This window comes from Diadema antillarum, unplaced genomic scaffold, assembly GCF_040938485.1.
Source record: "Diadema antillarum isolate AM-2024a unplaced genomic scaffold, OU_Dant_1.0 scf00000135, whole genome shotgun sequence".
Taxonomy (NCBI): domain Eukaryota; kingdom Metazoa; phylum Echinodermata; class Echinoidea; order Diadematoida; family Diadematidae; genus Diadema; species Diadema antillarum.
The window spans coordinates 1,675,934-1,702,808 of NW_027271024.1; the positions used below are offsets into that span (position 1 = coordinate 1,675,934).

The window sequence follows — 26,875 nt, forward strand, 5'->3', positions numbered from 1 at the left end:
ACGAGGGGGAGAAACGCACAAATAACATTTACACCGACCAGCCCTTTTGAAAGTTCGGCCCTTTTGGAAGTTCAAAACACTTAGCTGTTAGTCCAGTGATATGATTATTTATTCTAAACTGTCAGGAGAGACAAAATCCAGATTCCTCTCGTGGCATATAGGAACTTGTGTGAGTGATCTACATGACATATATCTTGTTCGTCTTCTACATCACGCATGCAAAGTGTATAAACAATGATATATGCATAGAGACCTGTTGCATATCTTACCTAATGCTTGATGTATTTACATTGCCATAGTGACGTTTATTCATCGTGCAGACTGCCGGTTTGCCTACGGCTGCATGTACCGTTATTGATTCGTGGTAAGTTATTACTATACATCACCCTGAGGGGCTGCGATCGGTCCCCCTTCCTCAGCGTTAAACATGTTGTCATATATGAGGCAGCAACATCAATCACGAATGTAAATGATCACGTGGTAATTCAGTTGTAAACAAAATTTGATTTAAAACGACAGACGAATTTTCACTAACAAAAAAACAACAACGCCGAAACCAAAATCAATTATTTCCTGGCCCCAAGCGGAAATGTGCAGTCCAAAACACCCTACTGAGATTCTATAAGATAAGTTTTCGAGTGCAAATAGGTTCAAACTCTTCTTAATGCTGGTAAGACTTACAGATAGACACACACACACACACACACACACACACACACACACACACACACACACACACACACACACACACACACACACACACACACACACAAAGCTTGTAGTAGATTAACTTTTTTATGATAAGAATTCTTGTTGTTTGAAAGTGGAGTTGCAGTTGAGAAGGCAAATCAAAGCTCAGCTCAGCTGTTATATGATGATGCTTCCTGACATAATTATTCCACATCGGCTGACAAATAAGCGCACAGATCTCCGGTCCCATAATTATTGTTCTTATTCCATGGCCTTCAAAATCCCTCTGATTGCGTTCGTTATTGGCGTGTTGGTTCATTTGTGGCGAGTGTGGCCTTACATGAGTTCGTTACATTGTTTGCGCAGTCACTTTCACGGAAAGCAATTATCCCTGCGATATTGTAGTTCATGAAATTTTCCACGTCTGTCATTTACGCAGACATGACAGAGTGGCAATTATCGTTCGAAAGCAGGAAAAATATTTAGCAGTGTTTCAGATTTCCCTCGTTGTTTTGCACCATCACATCATATACCTTTCTACAATGTTATAAAGTTCTGTGACTGTTAGATGCGTGTACATAGAAATATCGAGAATGCGTGTTTCTTCAACCATGATTTTGATAGATCGTCATGCACAGTTGATAAGAAATTACCTCATTATAATCAATGCAAATGTTCCACCTCTTGCCAAATAATAGAAACACCAATTTCTTCTGAATTTGCATCTAAAGAATGTGTCAAGCGCGTTTCTGTTGTCTTTTTTTCTGTAATGTGACAGGGCCCGGATGGTTGCATTTATTAGTAACCTAATTGTCATAAACTTTAGTTGTATTGTCAAACACTTATATCTTACTGAATTCATTCTTTTGTATGTAATGTCTCCGTTCTTCAAATTATGACGTCTAACATTTGAATAAAAAATTATCTCAGTGATTGGTCGAAAAGAGCTCCACACGATTAGTGTATTTTGAACTATTTCATTGTGTTGGCTTGTTTGACACTCCATCGTATACTCTTTGGGAAACGACGTCACATTCTTTTTTTTATGACGACATTTTCCAAACTGTGACCTATTATGATGTCACAAAGCAAATGTGACATCACACGCTACTCCGTACGGTCACTTTGGGAAAATATTAAATGTCACAAAACAATTGGCGCTGCTTCGCAAGGTCATTTTGTGAAATGTCAGAAAGCTATTGTGATGTCGCTCCCTTCTCCGTACAGTCGTTGTAGGATCCATTCACATCATCGCATCCACCTTACCATCACTCACCTCATTTTACCCCTTCACTTGTTTAAATTGTTGATCCAAAATATGAAAAAATAACCTCTGCTTAATTTCGAGTTGCGGGTTAAAACTTTGGTTAAAATTCGATTAATGTTATCAGTGGCGGATCCAGTGGGGAGCGCACCGGGCGCCCCCTTTATATTTTGTTAATACAAAAAAAAAAAATAGAAGAAAGAAATGGAGGGGGTGCGTGCCCCCACCCCCCTTTAATTTTGTAAAGGCGCCCCCCTCTTTACGGAATTCCTGGATCCGCCCCTGGTTATTTTGGAGCGACCGATGTTCGTATAGTTTAAACCAGAAACTCTCAAGGCACAGTATAATTGTATATGCATTAGCATCGCGGTTTCACACTATACATTTCCGTGTAATGCTTGTGTGATTCCCTACCACTCATTAAGTAGATATAATGTTCAGGTAGATAGATGAATAGATAGATAAATAGGCCTACATTATATTATTTCTAGTTAATATCTTAGTATTCGATGCAGTGTACGATCGAGGTCAGACCGACACACGGTTATGACTGAATGCGCCGTTCGTGGAATCCGACTGTGAAGTTCCGAACTTGTAGGCTGGGTGTATGATAACGCCAAATGGCGATATTTAACCAATATATTATCAAAATTGGCTATTTGGAGATATTGGTGGAGGTACGTGCTGACGTGTTAAATATTTTAAATATTTCACTATTTGCATTTTTACGACGTATGCGAAGATTCGTCATAAGTATTGAACAAACACACGTTCACACGGTGTGGTTTATGTGAAATATGCCAATTTCATGATAGTTACTATGTGAAATTGGGACATTTTCACATAGACCACACCGTGTGACCGTGTGTTGGTTCCATAAGGGCTAGGCCTATACTGCTGTTACATCTTTCATTTCCAACTTTAACAAAGTGAGAAATGAAAGGTGTAATTATGCGCTTCTTCAATCAAGCTCAGACACTACATTGCTTTCAGTGATGGCTTTCATTCTATCTGTCTCAATTTGTCCTCCTCTCCTCTCTCTCTCTCTCTCTCTCTCTCCTTTCAGTTTTTTCTCTTTTACCTCTCTCTATCTCTCTCTCTCTCTCTATTCATCTATAGGCCCTTCTTTTGCTCTAGAAGACATTATTTTGTGAGTGAAGATAAAAGAATCGATATTTAGCGATATTTTCCAATGTCTATAGTTATCAACGTCGAAGTTTCATGTTGGAGTCGGCAAGGACGATTGACTTGGAAAAAGCCGCATAATGGAAAGAAAGGCAACACGAGGTTACCATTGCGCCATTCAGGCGCAGCATTGCGTGTCATTAAACGAAGCTGTCACGTAAATAAATCTTCTCGAATATAATGTGTTTAAGGTACTGACATGATCAAGTGGGGGTTGGATTTTGTAATATAAGAAGAGTTTTTTTTTTTTAATGTCAGTTACTAGTACTTGGCTGTCACGTTCGGCAAACCCATTAACCTAAAAGAGAATAACATACAGGCTATTTGCTGATCAATTTGAAGAAATCAGTCTATTGCCTATTTTCAGATGATATAAATTTCGCTGTCACCCAGTGACAACCGTGGCTGATAAAATGCTAATCTGAAAGTTACATACACTTACAAACTTTTTAGCGCACAGTAATGAAACGCACGCGTGGGAGCTATAAGTGACCTATTTTATTTGTAAAGCATTCAACGTTTCCGACGTGACAGAAATTCAGAAATCACCAGTCACACCATAATCGAGGCCAAGGGCATGCAAGCATCTCGCCATGGCTGCCGAAGTTAGTGGGGTAAAGTGATGGGGAATTATAGAACTAACGGGAAGGAGTTCAAGTAGACGAGTAAAGGCCACACTTCTTAAAAGTTTGCAGATTTTACGGGAAAGATTTATGCGATGTCCTTCCTCGCGGAATTGAGCCTCCGTCATATTATACCTTTAAGCAATTATTAGCCAGAGTGGCGTGCTCACTTTCTGATAGATACGACAGGTATAAACCAATTGTTCCCCTGGTGTGTGAAAACCTCAAAAAAGCCTGTTAATGGAATAAGCACTTAACGGATTACCATCTGCATGTGGTGTACTTTTACCCCCAATTGCTCCTTCGTCTAACTGCCCTAAAGGATGGCATAATTACACACGGTGTAGTCGTTAACAAGGTTTTACCAAGCACCGTATATGATTCGTAATATCATTTTCGTCAGATCTGTGGTGGCAAAAATATGACATGAGACCAGTTCGGCCGACAATTCATTTCACTCGTTAATTTTCCCAACAGCCATTGTCATTCTTACGTTTCGTCCTATTAAGAGCAATCTGATGCTAATCAAAGCTGTCAAATTAATCGAATGGAAATATTGTAATCGTATTTGCCAATTTGACAGAGAAATACGAATTTTAATCTTGTCAAATGTCGTCCGAATTTACGAATCAATCGTAAATCTTGGAATAATAAGGCTTTTAACACTAATCTACAATATGAAAAACTAAGATGAACGGTATAAAAAAGAACAACAAAAACGTAACAAGCCTTAACGGGTTAAGTATATCGCAAACGTGATAAAGAACATTATACTGAATACGTCTTTTTCACTTTAAGCACTGTGAATGTAGCGGACTGTCTGACATTGTAAAACAAGGAAAATTATTATAGAGTGTACGGATGTGTATTGTTTGTTTTTTCTTGGTATTTCCACTTCTCCGTAAAATCAATTGAATTGACAGAACGCAGACAGGTAGATAAGGGCTTGAAATAAGTATGTATTTCACCTTAACAGAATAACTTTATTTTGACACTTTAGGGTAAGAAAGTGTTGTCATTACTTTCAACACTCACATGAATACCCATGACAGTAGAATAAAAAGTGAAAACCTCGAGCAGCAATTTCGACAGTTAATGCGGCTTATGTCAGTATTTCGGGTGCTTCATGTAGGATAGCATTATACATGTTTGAGATGCTAGGTAAGAGCTGTTGATCGGAGGCCGTTTGTTTGCCTTGTTATAAATTGCCGCCAAAACGTGCAAAGGGGAAAGAGGTGAATGATTGAGATTGAGAATTTCTGATGATACCACTGATACCAGTGCGCTAGTCTAGTCTTATGGGTCGTAATCAAACGATTGGATGAGAACAATCACGTGATCAGTCTTTGATTTTGCCCACCATGCCCACGCAGCGGTCATTATTTTTTACCTATGACCGCGTACTAACGACCGCTCAGAGATACGCGCATAGTTGTCAGGCTGTGGCTCGTCATAATCACTCTCAATGACATCACAATTACATACTTTAGCAATGCGCACTCAGTCACCTGTTTACCGTAAACACGTTTTTGTGTTCAGTACCAGAGTATTTGGAGCATTTCTTCGGACATCTTGGCTTTTTCAAAGGCAAGTTTTAGATGTAGCTGAATGGTAATTACCCACAAAATAAGATATGTGAAAAAAAAAATTACTTCTGAGAACTCTTTTGTAATATAAATAATGCACAGGTTTAAGTTCAGGACATTAGTGGAGATACAGCTCAGATACCTATGACCGCGTACTAACGACCGCTCAGAGATACGCGCATAGTTGTCAGGCTGTGGCTCGTCATAATCACTCTCAATGACATCACAATTACATACTTTAGCAATGCGCACTCAGTCACCTGTTTACCGTAAACAAGTTTTTGTGTTCAGTACCAGAGTATTTGGAGCATTTCTTCGGACATCTTGGCTTTTTCAAAGGCAAGTTTTAGATGTAGCTGAATGGTAATTACCCACAAAATAAGATATGTGAAAAAAAAAATTACTTCTGAGAACTCTTTTGTAATACAAATAATGCACAGGTTTAAGTTCAGGACATTAGTGGAGATACAGCTCACTCTCGGGTATTTACAATGTAGTGCAACATGCAAGAGGCGTGTTCGTGCATGTTACACCATTCTAAAGACTCTCGAGCGTGCTGCATCTCCACTAATGCCCTCTCACCTGTGCATTATTTGTATACTAACAACAATATACCATAATTGAGGCATAACCTTTGCATGTCTGTCTGTGTATGTGTGTTGTTAGTCGTGTGATCATTTGTTTGTGTGTGTGTATATATATATACATATATATATATATTTGTATTCGATTCTAGTGTGATGGACGAAAAGACTATTTATCATTCATGGAAAGCACTACATTACATCTCGAATGAACGCTGTGTTGTGCTTACAGAAGGTCAGAAGATCAACGTAACTTTCTACGAAATGGAAGGCATCTTCGGGCATTATCGGCTGTCCAACAGCCCATTTTTTTATTCAAGAAAGAGTATCGGCAGGCATACAGAATGATACTATTACTTCATACAAGAAGCCTTGTTGACGTGACATGGTTCGAGTAGACCCCTTCTCCTCTCCCGTATCCCACCCCACCCCTCCACTTACCCGGGGCTCACAATCTGTTAACGAAAACCTCTGAAAGTTGTCGTTTGATTCCTAATGTCCCCATCTCTGTAGAAGTAAACGCGGGCTCCCTCCCACGGTGTAGTCCCGTGAAAGCACCGGAAATCGATTTCGTCTTGACAACAATTTTTACAGAAGTTAAAAATGATAATCACCGATTTCATGCATTACGATGTAACGCATATCCATATCAAAGGACGGATACGGATCGGGTTGCGCTGAATTTATTAGCGCAGAAACATTCCACAAGCTCGTCTTGCTGACATGTCATTAATACTACATTGCTCTCACTTCGGAGAAAAGCGTGTAAAGTGAGAAGACGCAAACACACCAAATCCTCATTGTCGACAAATCATATCCGGAAAATGTCAGTATGTAGCTTATCCCCCTTTGAGACGTTTTTTGTCTAAAATGCAACGGCTTTTCCATAGGATTTAGTCTCTGTGTGTATGTAGCGCGTGCGTGCGTGCGTGTGTGTGTGTGTGTGTATGTGTGTGTTTTGGATGATAGTGTGTGTTCTTCGCACGCAAACACACACACACACACAACGCAATTGGTTGTGGTAACACTTACCTCTTTAAAATGTTTCGTCGGCTTAATTCAAAGTGTTTTCTCGAGGTACACACTATCGTTTAATGATCGTCTTTACCTTTTTATACTAATAATTTTCTATTTTGTATTGTCTTGATTAGTTCTCTGATATAGTTCTTTGATATTTTTACTGATAGACCACATAAGAAACACAAAATGTCTGCACTGTATACACATGGTGAACTGCATGTGTTCACATAAATGCATGGTTGTGAACATGGTGAATAATGCTTGCTAAAACAACCAAGAAAATAATATGGGTAAGTGTATAATACGGTGAGGTACTCTAAATACTGTTGATTCTTTGAAAGGTCAGAATGCAGACCTTTTTATTTTTCCAGATTTCCAGCTTAAATAGAATCTCAGGAGAATTCGGGAATGGAAATTAAAAAATTCTGTTTTAGTTTATTGAAGCGGGTTATAGCAATGTGTGCAGGCGATGGAATAGGGATAGCGTGTCAGTGATTTCATCATGAAACAAAAACAACGCACGAACATTACAAGCAAACAGACAAACAAACGAAATAATATGCGGTTACTCGAATCAATCTTCCTTGAGGGACCGGCTCGCTTAATTCATTCTGTGCGACAAAGTGAGCAAATCGCTGCTACTATACTGCTATAAAGTTCAGTGCCTTCACACGCACCGCCGCGCTATTAGATGCACGAGGGCGATAAGTTATCATCCTCATACGAATACACAAACATGGATGGCTGAGTGGAGGTGAGCCGGTTGATACAAGAGGCAAACAATGTACTTGGCGCTTTCGAGTGAAAGAATCTTCGTCTTCTTCTTCTTCTTCTTCTTCTTCTTCTTCTTCTTCTTCTTCTTCTTCTTCTTCTTCTTCTTCAAGCGGCCGATTCATTTTGTTTCACTGATTTGGCTGAGGTAAAGAAGGATTAGAATATCATAGCTGTGTATCAGTGATACTGTGAAGCTATACAGTCTGCTGCATATCACCTAACAAAATCAGTGAACTTGTAAAGGCAACAGATCTTAGGACTTTATCTGTTTACATCAAATAATCTAGAATACTTGAAACGGCCAAACACTTGCAGTTACCCTGACAACAGCTAGGGAAGCACTTAGAATTAGCTTCCAGCATCAGGATGAAAAAAACACGATGATGCTAACTACTAATATCTGTTTGTTCTAATGATTAAGAATGTCTTTCTTGCAAATGGGTCGGTGGCACAAAGATTTCAGTGGCTTTTCTCTGATTTCCCTGAACTGTTTTTTCAGCTTATTTTTCTTTTTCCACAGTAATATGAACAAAACGCGTTCGTAGTATTCCTATTTTACTGTGGCCGTGGCATGCCCGTAGGCTTTTACGACAAATCCTTCTTCGGAAGAGGGATGGTAAACGACAATTCATCCTTTAATACCACTCAGCTTTCGTCTTGAAAGGAAAAGCACTGTTGATGGCTTAGTTTGCCCAAGAAAGCTGCAACCCTAGAGGTTATATTCAAATAGTCTTCATGTCGGCCATCATGCTACTGTACTATAAAGAAACAGTGCCCTTAAGAAAAAAAAGAGAGTAGAAAAGAACGAAAGCAAAACAAAACAAAAGAGAATATTTTTGTTGTCGTTGCTGTTGTTATCTCTGTTACAGATTCCTTTTTATATTATACGTAAAAACCGGGAGGGGTTGAGCTGTAGATGTTAAGAGAAAGATAATGTACCACGAGGTTAGGCTCTATTCTCTGAGTGATCTTGGTGCACCCACTGAAGTGTTTCATGTCGCCTTATTGACAACGCGAAGTAACACCAAACTGAATACAAAAATAAAAACAACAAAAACAAGACAACTCGGGGAAAATCATAAGAACAAAAGAAGGATGGTATTAAATTGCAGTCCTCGGCAACTCTTAAGAGGATGTTGTATGTCTACAGCTTTTTCCTTTTTTTTTGCGTTCTTATTTCCAATGACACTTCTACTAAGTTCAAACAGTCAATGGAAAAGGGGTTTTGTTTTTATTCCACGCAAATGCAATGACTTATATAATCATATGCACACTAACACAAGCACAGAAAAAAAAAACCGAGGCAATCCATGCAGCAAACAAGGAGACTAAGCAGGACAGTGATAAACTCTATATCTATACAGCGTTAGAGAAAAAAAGGAGAAAGCCTCGAGGAAAATTTGTTACAATCGGATATAGTTATAAAAAATTAAGGGAAGACAGGTTGAGGGTTCTGTTTTGTTTTTTTTTTTTTTTTTTTTTGTACGAGGCCGGGAAATGCGAGGATCGATGTGCGCACAAATTTAGGTACGAGGGTCTTTCCTTGCGATTCTGTATACGCTTCAGGCCGGCTATCATTTACCTCGCACTTCTCTCTCGGCTTTCGTTGTGAATCGTCGTGTGAATGTGCATGCGATGGGGTTTGGTGTTTATGCCTGACAGTTTTTTTTTTTTTTTTTTTTTTTTTCGCCGAGTGTTTCATCGCTGGGGATACAGGGTTACGCTGAGTTTTTTAATGGATCGTAATTTTCATAATTATGTTGTGATGTGGGGCTAGGAGTCTTGAGAGAGCACAACCGGAAAGTAAAGGCTCAATAAAGACAAAATAATAATAATGAATAAAGACAAAGGTGAAAACAAAAACAAGGTTGGTAAATGAAATTCGAATAAATTCGAATTCGATTGAAAGAAGGAGAAAGATGAGAGTATGGAGGGACGGGGGAGGAAAAAAAATAAAAAGAGAAGAGAAGATAGTGGAAAAAGATGAAGAGGAAGAAGAAGGAGATAGTATAGTTTTCAGTTTCTTGAAGCAGACACTATCTCTCATCCATCATACCTTCAGTCATTCATTTAGGTGTTTTTTTTTTCCATTTCCAACAGAAATATACTGTACATCATTCTTACAGAAATTGAGTGACTGCATTACAATACACAGTGAATGAAAAAGTGTACAAAATATTTTGAGTGTGCATTGTAGATTATGAAAATGCTGGGGATAGAAAGGAAGGGTAAAAACAGCAATGCTTGTAAGGGTGCATCCCCGTCCCCCCCCCCCCCCTCAAAAAAAAAAAAAAGATGAGAAACGTAATAACTTGCTACCTGTGACAGATAAAAGAGAGAAGAAAGGGGGAGAAAAAAGGAAAGGATGCGGAAGAGAGGGAGATATTAAGGAGGGAGAAAGGAAAGAGAGAGAGAGAGAGAGGGAAGAAGAGAGGGAGAGAGAAAAGATTGAGGGAGGGAAGGGAAGAGGGAGGGAGGGAGGCGACGGGAAGGAACAGCATGCAATGAATGATGAGCTAACTGGTCAACAGTGCGATATCACACGCCGCGAAAATCCTGTATACTATATCATAAATGAAATGTGCATGTGGATACAGGCAGCACGAATTCGGCGCGACCTTGGCCACCACAAGTATTATATCATCAAGTTTAGAAGGCGCTAAATGAATTATAATGCTAGGAGACACTGGATCACTGCGTTCGGTTTACCATTATTACATCCCATGTGAAAAGCGCTATTCCAATCTTGCAATAAAACTGCGGAGTTCCTGCGACCCGACGACAATATCTTAAAAAAGGTTATGGTTTTTATATATGATGCCAATGTGATACGGACCATTGAGGTTGCGTGCTTTGCCTCAAGCTGAGTTTCTACATTATAGTGTCAGTGGGGCTAGATGAAATGCATTAGTAACCAGTAGTAGGACAAAATGTGCAGCGTATTAAGTCGAACGGTGGCAGTTTTCCATTATTTTTTTTTTCTTTTTTTTTGGGGGGGGGGGGGTTACTTTTTGTGTAAAACACATTTCACATGATGAACAAGTGCAAGCACTGGGAGAAATTGAGTGCTGTTAATGCGTGTGGTTGCTTTATTGATGGTTGTCGTTTATTGTTGTTTGTTTGTTTCCATGCTTTCTATGGACGCTTGCACTTTCGGAGACCCACAATCTGCTAGAGCGCCATCGACAAAATTCCGCACGAGTCTGTAGGGCGTGTTCTCGAATATGCTGTGCCTTATCAGCATAAACTGTTTTGAATTAAGGAACTCGTTTCCACGTAGCTTTTTTTAATCTATCACCCTCCCTGCCATACACATACACACACACACACCACACACACATGAACACAAACGAACGCACTCTAGTTCGTAAAACTTCCATCGAGGTCCGCAAATCCAGTTAAAAAAAAAGTACTTGAAACGAATATAAGATTTTGTTTCATTGCCTTTTCTCTGCCAATGTGTCTCTCTCTCTCTCTCTCTCTCTCTCTCTTCTCTCTCTCTCTCTCTCTCTCTATCTGTCTCTCTCTCTCTATTTCCCCATACTTTTTTTTTCTATTTTCTTGATTTATGTACGTTTGCTTTCAGGAGGCTTTGAAATTTATCTGATGATTTCATTTCACGAATTACATCGAATTCCACTAGAAAAAAAAAAACCCACATAAATTACTGATACGTCAACGAATACTGTGCTGTGAGTTCATTGTAATCCGTTTATGTAGGAGCCGGCGATCTTACAAAAGCTTGAGGCAAATCTATGCTTTTAAGAATTATAAGAATATTGCTCAAATAACTCCGCGCATAGACAAAGAGTACTCGAATGTAGTTTAGATGTACTCCTAAGTTTTCTTTAAATTTTTAACAGAAGCCAACATAATATGTCTTGTTTCATGGGGAAAAGTAGATTTTTCTGAGTGTGTTTCATTTACTGTACACTATTCTTTTTTCTTTGGTTCTATATATTTTTTGTCTTCCACAGGACATTCTTTTGTCCTTGTTCAACAGCTCCCAACCGAAGTCTCGGTAACTAATGTGCTTGATTTGGCTCCTTGCGTGGTAGGACAGCCAATTCAATAAATATTTCACCACCCTTTCTTGTCTTTTTACTTTCTTTCTAACTTTGTTATACGTTTATCCTTGAACCGTCACCTGTAACCTCCTTATGCCTGCTTGACTTGACTTTTCATTCACACTAAATCAATTCCATCATGTAGCTAGAATATCGTATGACAGGAAATTTTCAGTATATTACGTGTACATACACTTTGTAGATTAAATAGGTTACGTACTGTTCGTGTGTGCTTACATACTCGTTTAAAGGTTAATCATTGAAAAAAAAAGTAATTATGATCAGATCGCTTTATTCCAAAAATTCACTCATTATATACTCAGCACGGGATACATTCAATGCCAATAGAATTTAAGAACGTGACATCTGAAAAAAAGCAAGTAAACCAAGGAATAAGCATACTGCAAATTCGCGGGAGAATTTGCAAGAACATTGTTCTCCCGCTCTTTTTTCTCTTTTCATCCGCTAATCAGTAGGGAGGTGAAAGTGGGGCGGGGGGGGGGGGGGGGGAATGTCTCTCGTTCCCGCCAAATAACGTCTCTAGAATGCTTTCAGCCTTTATGCATATTGCAGAATGATCGCCCCTAACCACGTGGGGTTTCTCTTAATGTACACCGCTTATGACCGCACCTTATCAGTTATGTATACGGATCATATCCGTCATTTCTCTGCTGCTCTTGTGCTTGCAACAAACCTCGTGTTTAAGCCTACTCTCCAGTTGATACATTAGCGTTCTGTCAAATGATCTGTGATGAATAATAAAAGAATGAATGGGGCAGTTATTACATATTATGAGTGTCTGTGATTTCATGAGCCATTGCGCACACCTCTTCTTGCAAATTTCACTCGTTCGGAAAAAAAAAATATTTAGAAAAGAATATAAGGGGTGATTGACCACCAATAGAAAAAGACAACAATAAATAGTAATAGTAATGATGGAGTATTTCAATGCGAGCCTCTTATTGAACTTGCTTTATTTAGAAAGAGCCATGATTAAAAACAGGGGGAAAAACACATATATTGATTGAACAAACAGGTTTTGAGTTCTTTTTGAGAGGAGGGAATGAACAAACTATCCAATCAGAATAATGTGCTTTTATAGCCTTCTGATTATTAGGGCTCTTTCAGTGAGGATAAGAGGTAAATAATCAGGTAAATATATAGGATAATTATTTATGAATGAAAATCTGTAATTTGTTACGCCATCTTGCACACATGTTGAAGTTAATTCCATTTGTTTGGACAAAACGTATTTCAAAAAGAATATAAGGAGTGACTTATTACCAACACAAAACGCATCAATACTAAAAGCAACTGTCATGCTATCAAATCAGAATAATGTGTTTTTATAACCGTCTGATTATCAGGGGGGTTTTGTCAGTGAGGATAAGAGGTAAGAACTCAGATAAATGCATAGGATAATTATCTATGAATGAATATCTGTAATTTGTTACGCCATCTTGCACACGTGTTAAAGTTAATTCCATTTGTTTGGACAAAACTTATTTCAAAAGAAATATAAGGAGTGAGTACTTACCAACATGAAACACGTCAATATTATAAGCAACTGTCATAGTATCCATTCAGAATAATGCAATTAGACTTTCGACTATCATTTTTTTTTCAGTGACAATGAGCAGTAGGCCTAAATATTCAAGTGAATGAACAGGATAATTACTGATAAATGAATGTCTGTGATTTCGAAAGCCATCGTGCACACGTGTTGTGGAAAATTTCATTCGTTGGAAAGAAATATAGCTTAAAAAGTATAGGGAGTGATTGATTAACAATAGAAATTAAAACCAAATCGACATGAAATGCAATTACCAAATCAGTACAAATTAGTGCACGTTACAAATTTTGATTGTTTTTCATAATAAAACTTTTGATAACTTTTTTTCAACTCTGGGATCTTGATAATCGTTTAAGCTTTTGCTTTTTTCTGTGAAGTAAAATGAAAATGACTGTCTCTTTTAGTCAGAATTAACAGCAAATATATAAGCCAGCAGCCACACCCACCAGCTAATCCAAGCATGTAACGCACGCACTCTGGATTGGGCTTCCAGCAACACTTTTAAATACAGATCCATGTACAGCAGAATATACTCGAACAAGCTTGAGCAGACTTGATGCTTGAATATAGAGAGGGGGGGGGGGGGGAGGGATCTGTGTGTCAACAACAGATGTTAGAACACAGACGATAATTATACAGAGATTTCGAGAGAGAAAAAACAGACAGACAGACAGACAGATAGATAGATAGATAGATAGATAACTAGATAGATAGATAGATAGATAGATAGATAGACAGACAGACAGATAGACACAGACACACACAGAGAGGGAAGGGGGGGGGGGCAGTGAAGGAATCGCCTTTCTCACTTATTCTACTCCCAGACACAGAATATCAGATGATGGAAAAAAATAGGCGAGAGACAACCAGAATACCATGCAAAATGTAGAGACATAACGAGAGACAGAACGACAGAGTCGCTTGTGTCCACCATTCTGAACACCTTGTCGTTATGAAATATATAGACGAAGCATTATCATATCGGCGCGTTACTACCACCTCGCTCTTCTATACTCGGGAGAGGCGTGAGCAGCCGTCTACGTCTGCCTCACTCACTGTCCCTCTCTCTCACGCCAGGCCCTCGATTCCGTCTTGGCTCGCTTCGCCTCTCCCTTAACTTGCTCGCTATCTCCGGTACGAAGGGTAAACACGGTGATCGATAAAACCGAGAAACAGCGCATATAAAGAGAGAGACCGCACATTAAGGTGTGGTCATTAGCTTAATGCTCCATGGTAGTGTCTTGGGTGATGTCGTGTGTTGTCTTGTTTTTTTTTTCATATATGACTGTGAATGTTCGAGCCTTGGAATGCAGATTTAACGAATTTATTACTGCCAGACACCCACATTAATACACACATGACACACACGCACACACACGCGCACACACACAAACCAAACATATAATCTAATGTGTATATACATGCATAATAATACATATTTAAAATTTATGTGTGTATATAGGGCCTATATTCAGACAAAGAGATAGGATTTTCTACCGATTATGGAAGTTAGTTAATGATCTATGACCCCTTTGATATGTAAGGCATACAATCACTATCATCAAAAAATAAAAAGAATATGAGAAGGGAAAATATCGGCTGGCTTTTCTCGAGAATCTTATGAGTGGATAGGCCTACTATGAAGTTGTTGCAAATATCGCGGTTGTAACGTGAAAAACTGATTGGGTGTTATCGTGAGGTCTAAGTTACTCCATTGCTAACAGTACGTTGTTGTTGTTGTTGATGATGTCGTTGTTGTTGTTATTGTTGTTGTTGATGCTTTGTTGCTGCTGTTGTTAATGCTTCATAATTATGGAAGACATGAACCCCCCCCCCCCCCCCCCGCCCTACCCCGTCATGGTCATTTTGTAGAAGAGGTGTAGGCACTCCAGGTTTTGCTCCAGTTCTGTTGCAAGGTGCAAATTCATAAAAGATGAACATCAACTTCTAAAAGCAAGGTTATTTCTAAAAATCACTCTAAAGATTGTTCTCAAATTATGAATGGTTTCCATGGAAAAATGCAGAAATAAAATGTGTCTGAAACTGAAACAGAAAACTCATTTTTGTGTGGTAGTTTGCATAGATAATAGTACTTGTGTAATATACCCTAAGATCCCTATACATTACAAGCTCTGCTTTTTAGTATAGGTCCCCCACATTTCATGTTTGTGAAATTGTCTTCTCTTGTATTCTTTTTAATTACGACGCTATGTCTGGTCTTATGTTCATTCTATTGAATCATGTTATTTGTGTTTGAGATGTGGAACAATCCAATCAAAACAAATTCAAATCTCGTTTGTTTGTCTAGATCATCTGCAGATTCAACATTCACAAGCACGCCCCGAAACAGACTGAGATCAAAAGGCTGCATAAACAGTAGAGTGCGTTTTACTCCATTTATTTCAGTGAATAATACAGTCCTTTAGTGCAATGATTCTTTACAGTTAGACATTTTGCAGTTTCATTTTATATACAGAATCTATCAATGCAAGTCAGGTAATATATATCACAAGCGTGAAAAGCTTGGTTCATATCAGTCACTTAGAAATCCGGTTAGAATTTGCCATTCACAGCTGAAACAGCAGTTCACAAAAACTATACAAGACGTCCGTACAGTGGCACGGCACATTAGATACAGAACACAAGGTGCTTGCGTATTTTCAGCACATAGGGAGTAAATTACTATGAGAAAATAAACGATATACACTACATGTACCTCTTTGCATGTGTGTCATTAAATGCGTTATAGCCTAGAGCGATGTAATCTTTGTCCTAGTTGTTAAGATGGATGTATAATAGGTTGGTACGTGTGCATATGTGTACGTCTGCCGTCGGTGTTTGTGTGTGCATGTTTGCTTTTGTTGAAGGATGCGGAATGGCCATGGGTACTGGAAGGTGGAAACGTTTTAGAGCTTCAGGGCGTTGACCTTTAACAAGCATAAACAGTATGAAACTAACCTCCCCCCCCCCCCCTCGCGCCGAGTAGAGTGAGAAAGGAAAAATGACTGATAGTGATAATAGATGAATAGTTTACCTGAAATTTTGAAGAAAACAACGCACACACAAAAATGATATGGATGTACAGGAGGAGTTATACAGTGCCATGAAAGAAATCTCATTTGGCAATAGCCTCTATTTGGTCTGTTTCGAAGTAGAAGCATGCCTACTTGTGTGCCAAATTACACAACATTGACTCTCGAAGAAAAGAAAATAATAACATAGTTGGGTGTCGCCGTACGCCGCGGGCTATGCACGCAACTAAACTGCATACACATGATAATCCACTTTGAAATCGCTCACACCTACATCATGATGACGTGAACACGGCAGATACTATGAGATGATAAGAAATGACGTTGATTAAAAAAAATAGCTTCGAACTGAAACCACTGGATCCCCATGAGATAGTGATCTATGTGGTTGTTCATGGTACGAGGACACGCACTTCATGCCATCGGTATAGGGGCATTTGCAACCATCTCCTAGGCTTAATGATTAGCGATAAGGATGCGGTTGCCATGGGAATTCTGTCATGGTTTGTTTGAACGAATAAATTGATTGTCACTTCGAATGAGTTAGCTCCACAATCATTACGTTCTTATCTTCTTGATAGGGGGCGTCACATAAGATGCCATATAGGTGAATCTATAGGAAGGTGATGATATACACCAAAGATCAGTGTGAGTATACTACATTAAAAGCTGAATCCTTTTTTTTTTTTTTTTTTGGTTCATTTGAAAGAGCGTTCTCGTCATAGATATTGGATATACCAGGGGAACAAGGGAAGGTCAAATATTACGCCAATTCTAAAACAAACGTCTCATTTTAAACTACACTGATATTGGAACAAATAAGGTTTAATAAGCTAAACGATTATTGCACTTTAATCAATGGGATTACATCACGCATTGAGCATCCATCCATTTTCATTAAAGAGTTATAGTGTACTTGGATATTTGTTACTCAATATCAGATTAAACATGAATCATTTATTTCTCTAAATGAATACATGTAGTATCAAAACCAATATTCAAGAGGGAATTCTGAGTCGTTTTGGGTAGAATTTTTTAGGCAACCCATATTCGTCAGGGATCAGGGGCGGCTTCGGACAGAAAGGCATTTTGAAAGCTTTTTTTTTTCATTTCCAAAATGTATAGCCTCCCATACCCTTCACGAAATTTGCTCGTAGACCGTATGTATCTTGATGTTCCGGACAAATGTCACAGAGAACAGAGATGGGTAGGCATTATCATCTTAATCCAACAGACGGCGCACCCATCTTCTTGTTTTAGAAGGAGCTTGGAAGGAAGAAGAGGTATCTAAAATCACTTCTTTTCGATTCTTCGACGAGACCGTTTTCTTGCCTTGTCTCGGCTGAAACAATAAACGATTCACGAATACTTCAAATTGCACATGCATGTCAAGATGTACTTGCTAAGTTAGCAACGAGAAATCACAAATGAATTGTTTAATGCCTTTTTTGAGAGGTTCAGACAACTCTCAACCTTTTTCATTGTGACCATGTATGTGACCTTGTATTGCCTGCTACAAAACTACTGCGAAAAGAGAGTGCAGCGCTATGATATTGATATGCCCTATCTCCTGTCTTTAAAAGACTCGACTTGCCCGTGTTATGTCCAGTTTGGAAACACGCTGAGGCATAAAATGGTCGGTGGCTTGTAATTTGCTGTATAATGTCACACAGATGTTTGCGCGATGAAGCCGCTCGTGTTCTATGAAACCATATATCCACATAGCCATTAGTCCGACCTACTCATCATCGCGAAGTGATTGAAAGAGTGGCATCTGAATTAACTCTTTTACCACCCGAGTAGCCAGAAATTCACATACCTCTCTCCCTCTCGCACTCGCCATACCTCTCTATCTTTCTCTCTCTCTCTCCCAACTCTCCCCCCCCCCGTTTCATATTCCGCTATTGGGCATTGTACATATATTGGTCTTTCATTAGTAGAATGATAGATGACAGTGAACTTTATGCTCACTGAAGTGTTTTAATTGTCTCCTTAATATACTCTCCTGCAAAAGCACACATTACTCAATGATTGCGGTATCAAAATTACTTAATACCGAATGTCGGTATATAGGGGCACGTTTTACATGACGAAATATCCGAAAGAACACTGCAATGTTTTCATTTCGAAACACGCCATTCTTGCCTTCAACCCCAGATTTGATTTCCTGCACGATAAAACGACGAAAAAAAAAATCGTACACATGTATGTTGTTTTGGGGATTTCAGTTGCTGTCTTTACTTGTCTTTGTTCTCCAAAACAAATGCATTTATTCCGGTAACTATAGCAATTTATACAGGTGCAAGACTGACCACATAAACACAGACTGCGGAGCTCGGAGATGAATTCTCAGGATGAATTTCTTGTAGGCAGGTGGTTCCGGCGACATGTCCATTTTCGCGTCGTGGCAGGGAACGAAAAAAAAAAACACGACCCTAATAAACTAACCTATAATAATAAAGAAAGTCGGCGCATGGTGGGGGCACATGTTAGTGTTCATTTACTGTTTTTGCTTGTATGTTGTTGTTGTTGTTTTTTTTTACAAGCGTCAGACTCAACGTTTTAACATAGTAATCACAATTACGATGATAATTATCGCGTACGTTGAGGAAGACTATAAGAGAGTATTTACATTATTCATTTCATAACTCTGCCATGCTCAATAACTATTCTCAGTATCCTTGGAATACGTACTTGAGGTGAAATCTCCAGACAACATAATCTCCTGCGGAGTTAATTCGTAGCTGATAATGTTAAACCATTCTCCTGTAGACCTATAATACATGAACATGGTGTATTTGCACACTCCGTTGACTCTCGGGCAACGACACGTACAAATCACACGGGCAGTTTACTGTTTATGTATTTGCACGCTTAAGCTGACTTGTTTTTTTTTTTCTTTTAAGTGTCAGCGTCGGCAGCTCAGTCTTGGGGTAAGACTCTCAAATAATCTCGTGGTTTTAATAACTGGATTCAGGCAACGTGACGACTGTGTTTGCATGACCACAGAGCAATAAAAAAATACAAAGTAAGTTCTAAGCCGATTTTTCAAGCCGTGCTTTGGACAAAAATAACGTCTTTCTTCTGCTCACACGCATACTTTATATCTCGTTCATCAAAACGAAGCAAAGTCAGCGCAGACAAGAATATATAGAACAAATAATGAACATGAAGACAACTTTGCTTGGAAGTATACACGCAATAAGTCATAGCAAGTGAAATTGCTGATTATTAGCTACCTTGTACTTAAACAAAAGCACACAATCCAAAGAAACCAAACGTTTTGAAATTGAGAGAATCGATTATTTGCTCTCGTCCTTTTAAACGTTAATTTGCAATTATCCTTGGCTACATGTATTTTACAGCATTCCATTTTCGTGCATTTTTGTTTTTGCGATATCCACCTATGCCAAATTAACCCCCACGGCCTAGTTTAACATCACGCCATTCTATATCTTCAGCCTCGTCATGTTAACCTATAATTGTTCGTTCGGATTTTCTTAAGTGTTGTTACAGCTATTGGTCACCAGCGATTACTTCTCTTCACATATCAATCCCTCCCCCCCCCCCCCCCCTCCAATCCAGCAGCCGCCTCCGCCGCTGCCTATCCCGAGCACCTTCGAAAATCCCTCCCGAGGAATAATACTAAACCACTTACTACCTGTCGGAGCTGAAATATCACACTGGTGATAGATAGGCTTTGTACGATATCGTAACCTTCGGGACCGTAATAGCTGACAACCCAGCAAAGCGGGCAAATAGCCACTTCTCCGTCTCGTCTCCGTGGGGAGGTTGCATTCTCTTCTTTTCTGTCTGCGAAATGTTGCAGGTTTCATAGTAAAAGTGATTACTTATTACAACAACACTTTGGGGTGCGTTTTTTTTTTGTGTGTGTGTATGTGTGTGTGTGTGTATTTGTGTGCAGTGTACAAATCTTTCACATAGCCGTACTGAATTCCACATTCAGCATGAATACAAGTGTTTGGTACAAATTAGCCTCTTTTTGATTCTGAGTTACTCAAGCCAATCTAATCCGAGAGGCAATGGTTTCTCTGCAATATTGCATTTCCCCACAAATGTGGAAGATCTGGGTATATTTCATTTCATTCATAGCGAACAGATGATTAGATGATATAGAAACGATAGTTCATTAATTCCATGCTTGAAAAAAATAAACACTTTTTGTAATGTCGCGCATCTTGCTAACATCCGAGAAAAGGAGATCTAACAAATTATTTTCCTAAAACGTAAGTTGCAGTTTTGATTGGTACACATCAGAACTTTGAACAACAAACTTTTGATGTAGTTTTAATTTACTTTTCTTTTCACATGTTTGCTTCAACTCTATGTTGATCATAAGAAAAACCAACCTTCCACCTTCGGTCAAAAACAGAAAACACTACAGAGTCATCTATATGTTTACACTGAATCTGTTTCTCCACGTCAGTGCAAGAAGGCGATTTGCGCAAAAATAAAATTAAGTTGAATTGACAAGTCGCAAATCAAGAATGAAGTAAATCCTCGCACTTTAGCAAGGTCTCCTGTGCTGCATTCATTCTATTGATAGCGGGATGAGCCTGATGGATATCCTTGCACGGAGATCATGTATGTCTTCTCACACACCATGCACGTAGCTGCAGAGGGATGCTAAGCTCACTGGGAGGTCAAAATGCTCCTTGCATTTTCCTTCCTCAATAATAACGGCAGTAAACGATCTAAGTGGAGAACACGGTATACTGATGAACACATAATATCATGCTAACCATGTCAGCGCTTTCCCCTCCGCCTCCCATCCCCCCCCCCCCCCTCCTCATGAAATGACGTTAAAAGGTTCCGCTATGTCTACGCTAATTCGACAATGTTTTGGCTCTCTTATTCTTTCCGTTCACCTCTCCCTAGTGCTGCATGATGAATAATTCAATATACACATTAGCGGTTCCCGTCACATGCAATCAAGAATCGAGTCTATCATGGTCAAATGATCGGCTGAGAATGAAGAACGACCAACTATTGTGCCACTGGCGTCTCCTCTGGCCGCTGTCGGTTATTAACTCAGTAGAGTCTCTCTAGGATACACATACAGAAAGGCATCTATGATCATACACTCCTTGTGTGAGCTTGTGTTGTGCTCTTACACTTTAAAGATGTCGCCAACGGTATCACGAATCCGACCTGCGGACTAATATCTTAAAAATCTGTTGTGATACGGCTTTGACACCGTCATTGCAACACACGTCGTATTCTGAAAACAAAAATGAAACGCTAACTAGAATAGAAAAACTCACAAATTCATCTCAAGTGCACTAATTTTCCCGACAAAAAACAAGTATGTGGAACACTTTTCACCAAAAGTCGAAAGCAAAAAAGCATCTACAATAAATATATTGAAACTTTCTTCAATCTTTGTGAAGAATTCTGTTGTACACCTCTTCTCCACACTGTTATTTGTGTAATAACAATATTGTGTATCACATGCATCTCTAACCGCCTTACTTTCAAAAATATATCCATTGTCTACAATACGAGCTCTGACGTCTTGGACGATGAAAATAAGAAAGGCCACTCATTTCTCTCTCTCTAAATCTTCTCTTTGTGTTTGACGGCATATTCTGTGTAAAAATAATCGTTAAAGTATTTGTAGCGATAAATTGTGGTTCCTGACATTTGTTACACTATCATGTTTGTTGGAACAAAATCATTCGCAAAGTACTAAACCCCATTAAAAAAAAAAAGCTTCTTAAAAGTGTTCGTTGCGTTGTGTACAAACGGGTTGCAAGTGGTGATTTAAGGGTGTGTGCACACAATGAATACGTTCAGTTACTTACAATCACGCCTAGCGTGTTCTATGTTTGTGTATGTGTGCATATCCCTCGCACAAGTGAAGCGTTATTGGACGAACTGACCAAAAATGCGTATGCGTGACGAGGTGCACAGTTGGGAAGCAATTCTATACAACACATGCATGCAATCTTATGGTTCGTGTAACACAGCATTTCTGGCGACGTATGTATATAACATATAACCCGCGTTTTCACCATTGCGTACACGGCCATGACGGCGGCTCACCGGTTGGCTGTGAAATATAGTCAACCAGAACAATAAGTTTGAATGTATACATGCTTAAAGTATGCAATGACTCATTTTCTACTCCACAAATAACAAACACTATTTTTTTTTGATCCATTATCAAAATAGACAAGGTGTTTTCTTGGCTGTATGACCCGAAAACCATACATGCTTGATAATTCGGTTTCAATCCAAGATCGAAATCCTATACTCGGAATAATTACATCAAACTTTGGTTTGCATAGCACCAAGGTACAATGTCCATGCATTCATGTGTTCACTTACGACAGGTAGGATACTATTAGCCCAACAATAAAACCATCTTGATGTCATCACTATTGATACAGCATGTAGAGTAGAAATATCCCGTGTGTCGGACACTTGTAAGTCCCAGACAAGTTCACGCTTTGGATGATTTTCAATCCCCCCTTCCCCCTCCCCCCTCCCCCTCCCCCCGAAAAAATCCTAATACTGATCTTCTTATTAAGAAAAAATAACACCCAAAAATAACAACCTTGAATGCAGTCGCAATGCTGATGGGTAAACATTGTCTATGGCAATGAGCATGATATTGATAGGATATGCACGGAAATCGCTAAGTTGTTGACTGCTGAGTCACCCATCGCATTAAATTTGAGTAAAAGCTGATGTGATTTTAGCTTGAGTTTGCACTCGTTTAAGGAGAATGAAACCCACATAGGACTCTATAACATGTGAATTGAGTGAATTTGCTCTCTGAAAGATTTAAGTCATTTTCTCTTCCATTGTGATAGAAAGATGAATGTAATTTAATGTTGAATTCTCGTTTCATTTTCATTATATCGTTGTCCTGCAGTGATGTCACGAATGGTTGCTGTCTTCTTATCCAGCGATGGTGGCGCGAACACTTCCAAAAGTCATAACTTTTGAACGCATCCTGTGATTTTTTTTTCTTAAACTTCACCTACGTGTTCTATCAATATTGCTGCGTTCACTCAATCCGCATATATATTTGTGTTTCATTCCCTTTTAAATAAAAAAAAAAAAAAATAACACTGTCTGAACGCAGCAGGCATCAATCTCATGCAATAATTGCCCGACGATAAAATAGTGTCTTTACCAATATTTCTGACCTTCCGTTGTTACACATGATCTTGGCCAAAAGGCCGAGAAGCGATTCGAACGGATCATTTTGACATGCAGCCTACGGATAAATATATCCCCTAAACGCCCACTGGAAGAGTGTTGGGGTTTTTATCATTGGCAATTTAACACGTACAGTTTGAGATTCTTAAACAAACATAGATATTGTACGTGAGCTATCAGGTTTTAGGTGAACGACGGGTTAATTGACGGTGTCTCCGAATAATGATGTTGCAAGGTACAGTGCTCAGATAATTTCATATCAAATAGATCTTGTCTGTTTACAATATATTTAATACTAAGAGTACTTCATACATTGTAGCAATATGACACATCATGCCTGGAGCCCTTTTTTCACTCACTCTTATCACCTGGTTGTCTGTTTTTTCTCTCTCTTTTTGCTTACCTATCTAAAATAATTATACATAATAAGATATCATTTTTCCTCCATTCAGGGGGCGGATATGACCAAGCAGTTCGGATCTGCGTCTGAAATACCGGGCAACAAATGCGCGTGGTACGAATTGTCTTCAACGACACCTCATCTCGCCGGAGTTCATGCTTGTACACGCTCATTCCAAAAGATGGGTACAGGCAGCCAAACACATATGGTGCAACTAAACGGCAGCTATTCGGAGGATCTTCGCACTACGTCGACGTCCCCATCACACAGCTGTCCATCTTAAGGAGAGGTGAATGCACGTTTCAACCAGGCATGTGGTAACACTCTCTTTACAAAACAAAGAAACAAAAATAAACACAATGATATTTGGCCGTTTGTCTTTGTTTTGCCAAGACGTTTTCAAGGGTTTAACTTCATTCATCCCGATTCCTTACCCCTATCACTGCACTCACTCCTGGGTTATTTTGATAACGGTAAGGTCATCGGAATTACTCAGCGTCCGTCACCTACTATGGAATCCAGTCTAATCATTGTCGCTGGCATTAGGTGTCCTGTTCGCGAAAGAGAGTGACCATAAGCTCATTTGCATTATAGGCAGTTCCGAGGTGCCCGAATCAAAACATACCCTTGCGAATTTTCCGTGTCCTCGTTGGTCCAGCAACCACTACGAGAGATGGTTTTTCAAGCGTAAGTCGGCGATCCGGTGGCGCCGTTTTTATGCATGGTGATCTCGGACGCAGCGGAGGTCACGGCGGTGAGCGGGTAGACGTTCAGCCTCGCACCCGACATCGTGTCGTCGTCGTTGGCCCTTCCTCGTCGAACCCGGCTGCAGCCCTCGCTTCTTTCTCCTAGGCACGGATTACGTAATCTCCACGGCCGGGCATCTGTGGACGTGAGCTCATAACCCCTACTGTCCCCGCAGTGCCAGACCTTCTTGAAGCTTTTCTTGAAGCTGTCGCTCAGGAACGCGTATAAAAAAGGATTCGCGCAGCTGTTCATGTAGGACAGACATATCGAAATCTCGTTCACAATGAACAAGGTTTGTAACCGGGTGAAGTTGAACGCAAAACAGAGACGAAGTACGAAGAACGGTAACCAAAAGAGGACGAATACAATAATGACACAAAGCACCATACGGTTGACCTTTCTCGACTTCTCCCACTTTCCCGTTTTGTTCCCCATCTTGTAGAGTCTGATGATGATTAAGGAGTAACAGGCTGCAATCACTGATAATGGAATGACGAAGCCCAGCGTGAAGGTGTAAAAGGAAAATGCTTTCGACCATGCCATGTAGGAATCCCCAACTACGTACTGAATGTCGACTCTACACGACAAAGTTTCGGCCTCGTAGCGAGTGAATACAATGATGGGGGAAGCAGCGCCTAGGGCTAGGACCCATACACCTACATTAATGATCGTAGCAACTTTCATGTTGCGGTAACAGGATGCTTTAACGGCGTAGCAAACGGCCACATAGCGATCGATTGCCATTAGAGTCAAGCAGAATATGCTGGTGAACAAATTCAACGCATCCACGCTGTATACCAAGTGGCACATGACTTTGCCGAAGACCCAGTGGGGATAGATGGTAGCCCCCGCCAGGAATACCAAGGCAAAGAGAAAGACAGTGTCTGCCAGGGCAAGGTTGAGGATGTAAACGTTTGTTACAGTCTTCATCTTGGCAAATCGCAGTATCACATAAATCACAGTCCCGTTTCCTATGAATCCGACGATAGCCACAAAGAAGTAGAGACAGCCCGTGAACATGAATACCCAATCTCCACCGACTTCAGTGCCGTTGGGAAGCTGGTACATGCTTTCAGACACCGTAAGGGTGTAAGAATCCGATTCGGTCTCCATTGCAAGGTAGGAGTTATCTCAGTGAAGGAGCATCATAATGTGAAATGGAACAGTACTAACGTCTGGTGGCGTCTTGGTTCGAGTCCCAACATGTTTCTACCAGTAGAGAGAAGATCATTTTAGTCTAAATGCTGTTTTCGCCAGACAATTGTCTCTTTTCAAAGATGCACAAGGGTAATGGGACAAGCTCAGAAGAAAAGGGTTCGGCAGGCGGGGAAACGTTGTATGACACAACGCGAGTGGCGAACCACAGATGACAGGTCGGCGCAAGTGCGTGCGATCGCTTGCCCTGCTTCGTGACTGACTGAGCTCCCACTCTCACAACTTCCAGAGCAATACAGCACCGCCTCCACGTGCGTCCTACTGCGGGCAGCGAGGGGGAGGAGCCAGATGAGATCAACTGGCGCGTCATTGGATAATGAAAGCATTCTTCGGAAAATCATTTGCATGGCGCGCGGGTAATCTTTTCATCTCTCCAACTATCCATCTCCGTTTTTCCCCTTCTCTCTCTCCCCGTTCTGATACTCCCCTGCTCTGTCTGTTTGTCTGTTTGTCTGTCTGTCTGTCTGTCTATTATTGTTTTTGTAGTTATCATAATGGTTTTACCTCGGTGTCATCGTTGAGTTAAGAGTTGTCTACTGAAGATGTGAAGTAACAGCAAGGAAAATATGTCTCGAGTGATTTGGACAAAAAATTGGAGAAGGTTCAAAAGACGATGGCTGAAAAATCATATGACCATCCCTATTCATATAGAAATCAAAATGCACTATATGATCCGTTATACATGTTTAAAAAATATCAAAAGGGAAAATCACCTCTTTGACATCTATTGAAATGTAAAAGGCAGAAGATACACCGTTTTTATTTTTAAAGAACATAGGAAGTATAAAGAATTTGATCGCGGAAATATAATGATTACCTAATTCCTTTTAATTTGAGCTACGTGCTATTGAAGCTAAATACTAAGGAATTATGTCATTTTTTTTAATCAAGACTTGAAGAACATCTCTTGTCACGTGTACCAGG

The 26,875-nt window shown here is 39.7% G+C and overlaps 1 protein-coding gene across 1 annotated transcript; it reads right to left on the reverse strand.

The window, feature by feature from the left end:
• Positions 1–24,210: 24,210 nt before the first annotated feature.
• Positions 24,211–25,836, reverse strand: LOC139720957 (somatostatin receptor type 1-like). Its single transcript, XM_071632286.1, has one exon. It carries the CDS (start codon positions 25,802–25,804, stop codon positions 24,671–24,673), a length of 1,134 nt encoding a protein of 377 aa, XP_071488387.1. The 5' UTR covers positions 25,805–25,836; the 3' UTR covers positions 24,211–24,670.
• Between the last annotated feature and the right edge of the window lie 1,039 nt (positions 25,837–26,875).

Bases quoted from the DNA above. Each gene is read 5' to 3' on its own strand.
- LOC139720957 (XM_071632286.1), bottom strand. From the start codon at position 25,804: ATGTACCAGCTTCCCAACGGCACTGAAGTCGGTGGAGATTGGGTATTC.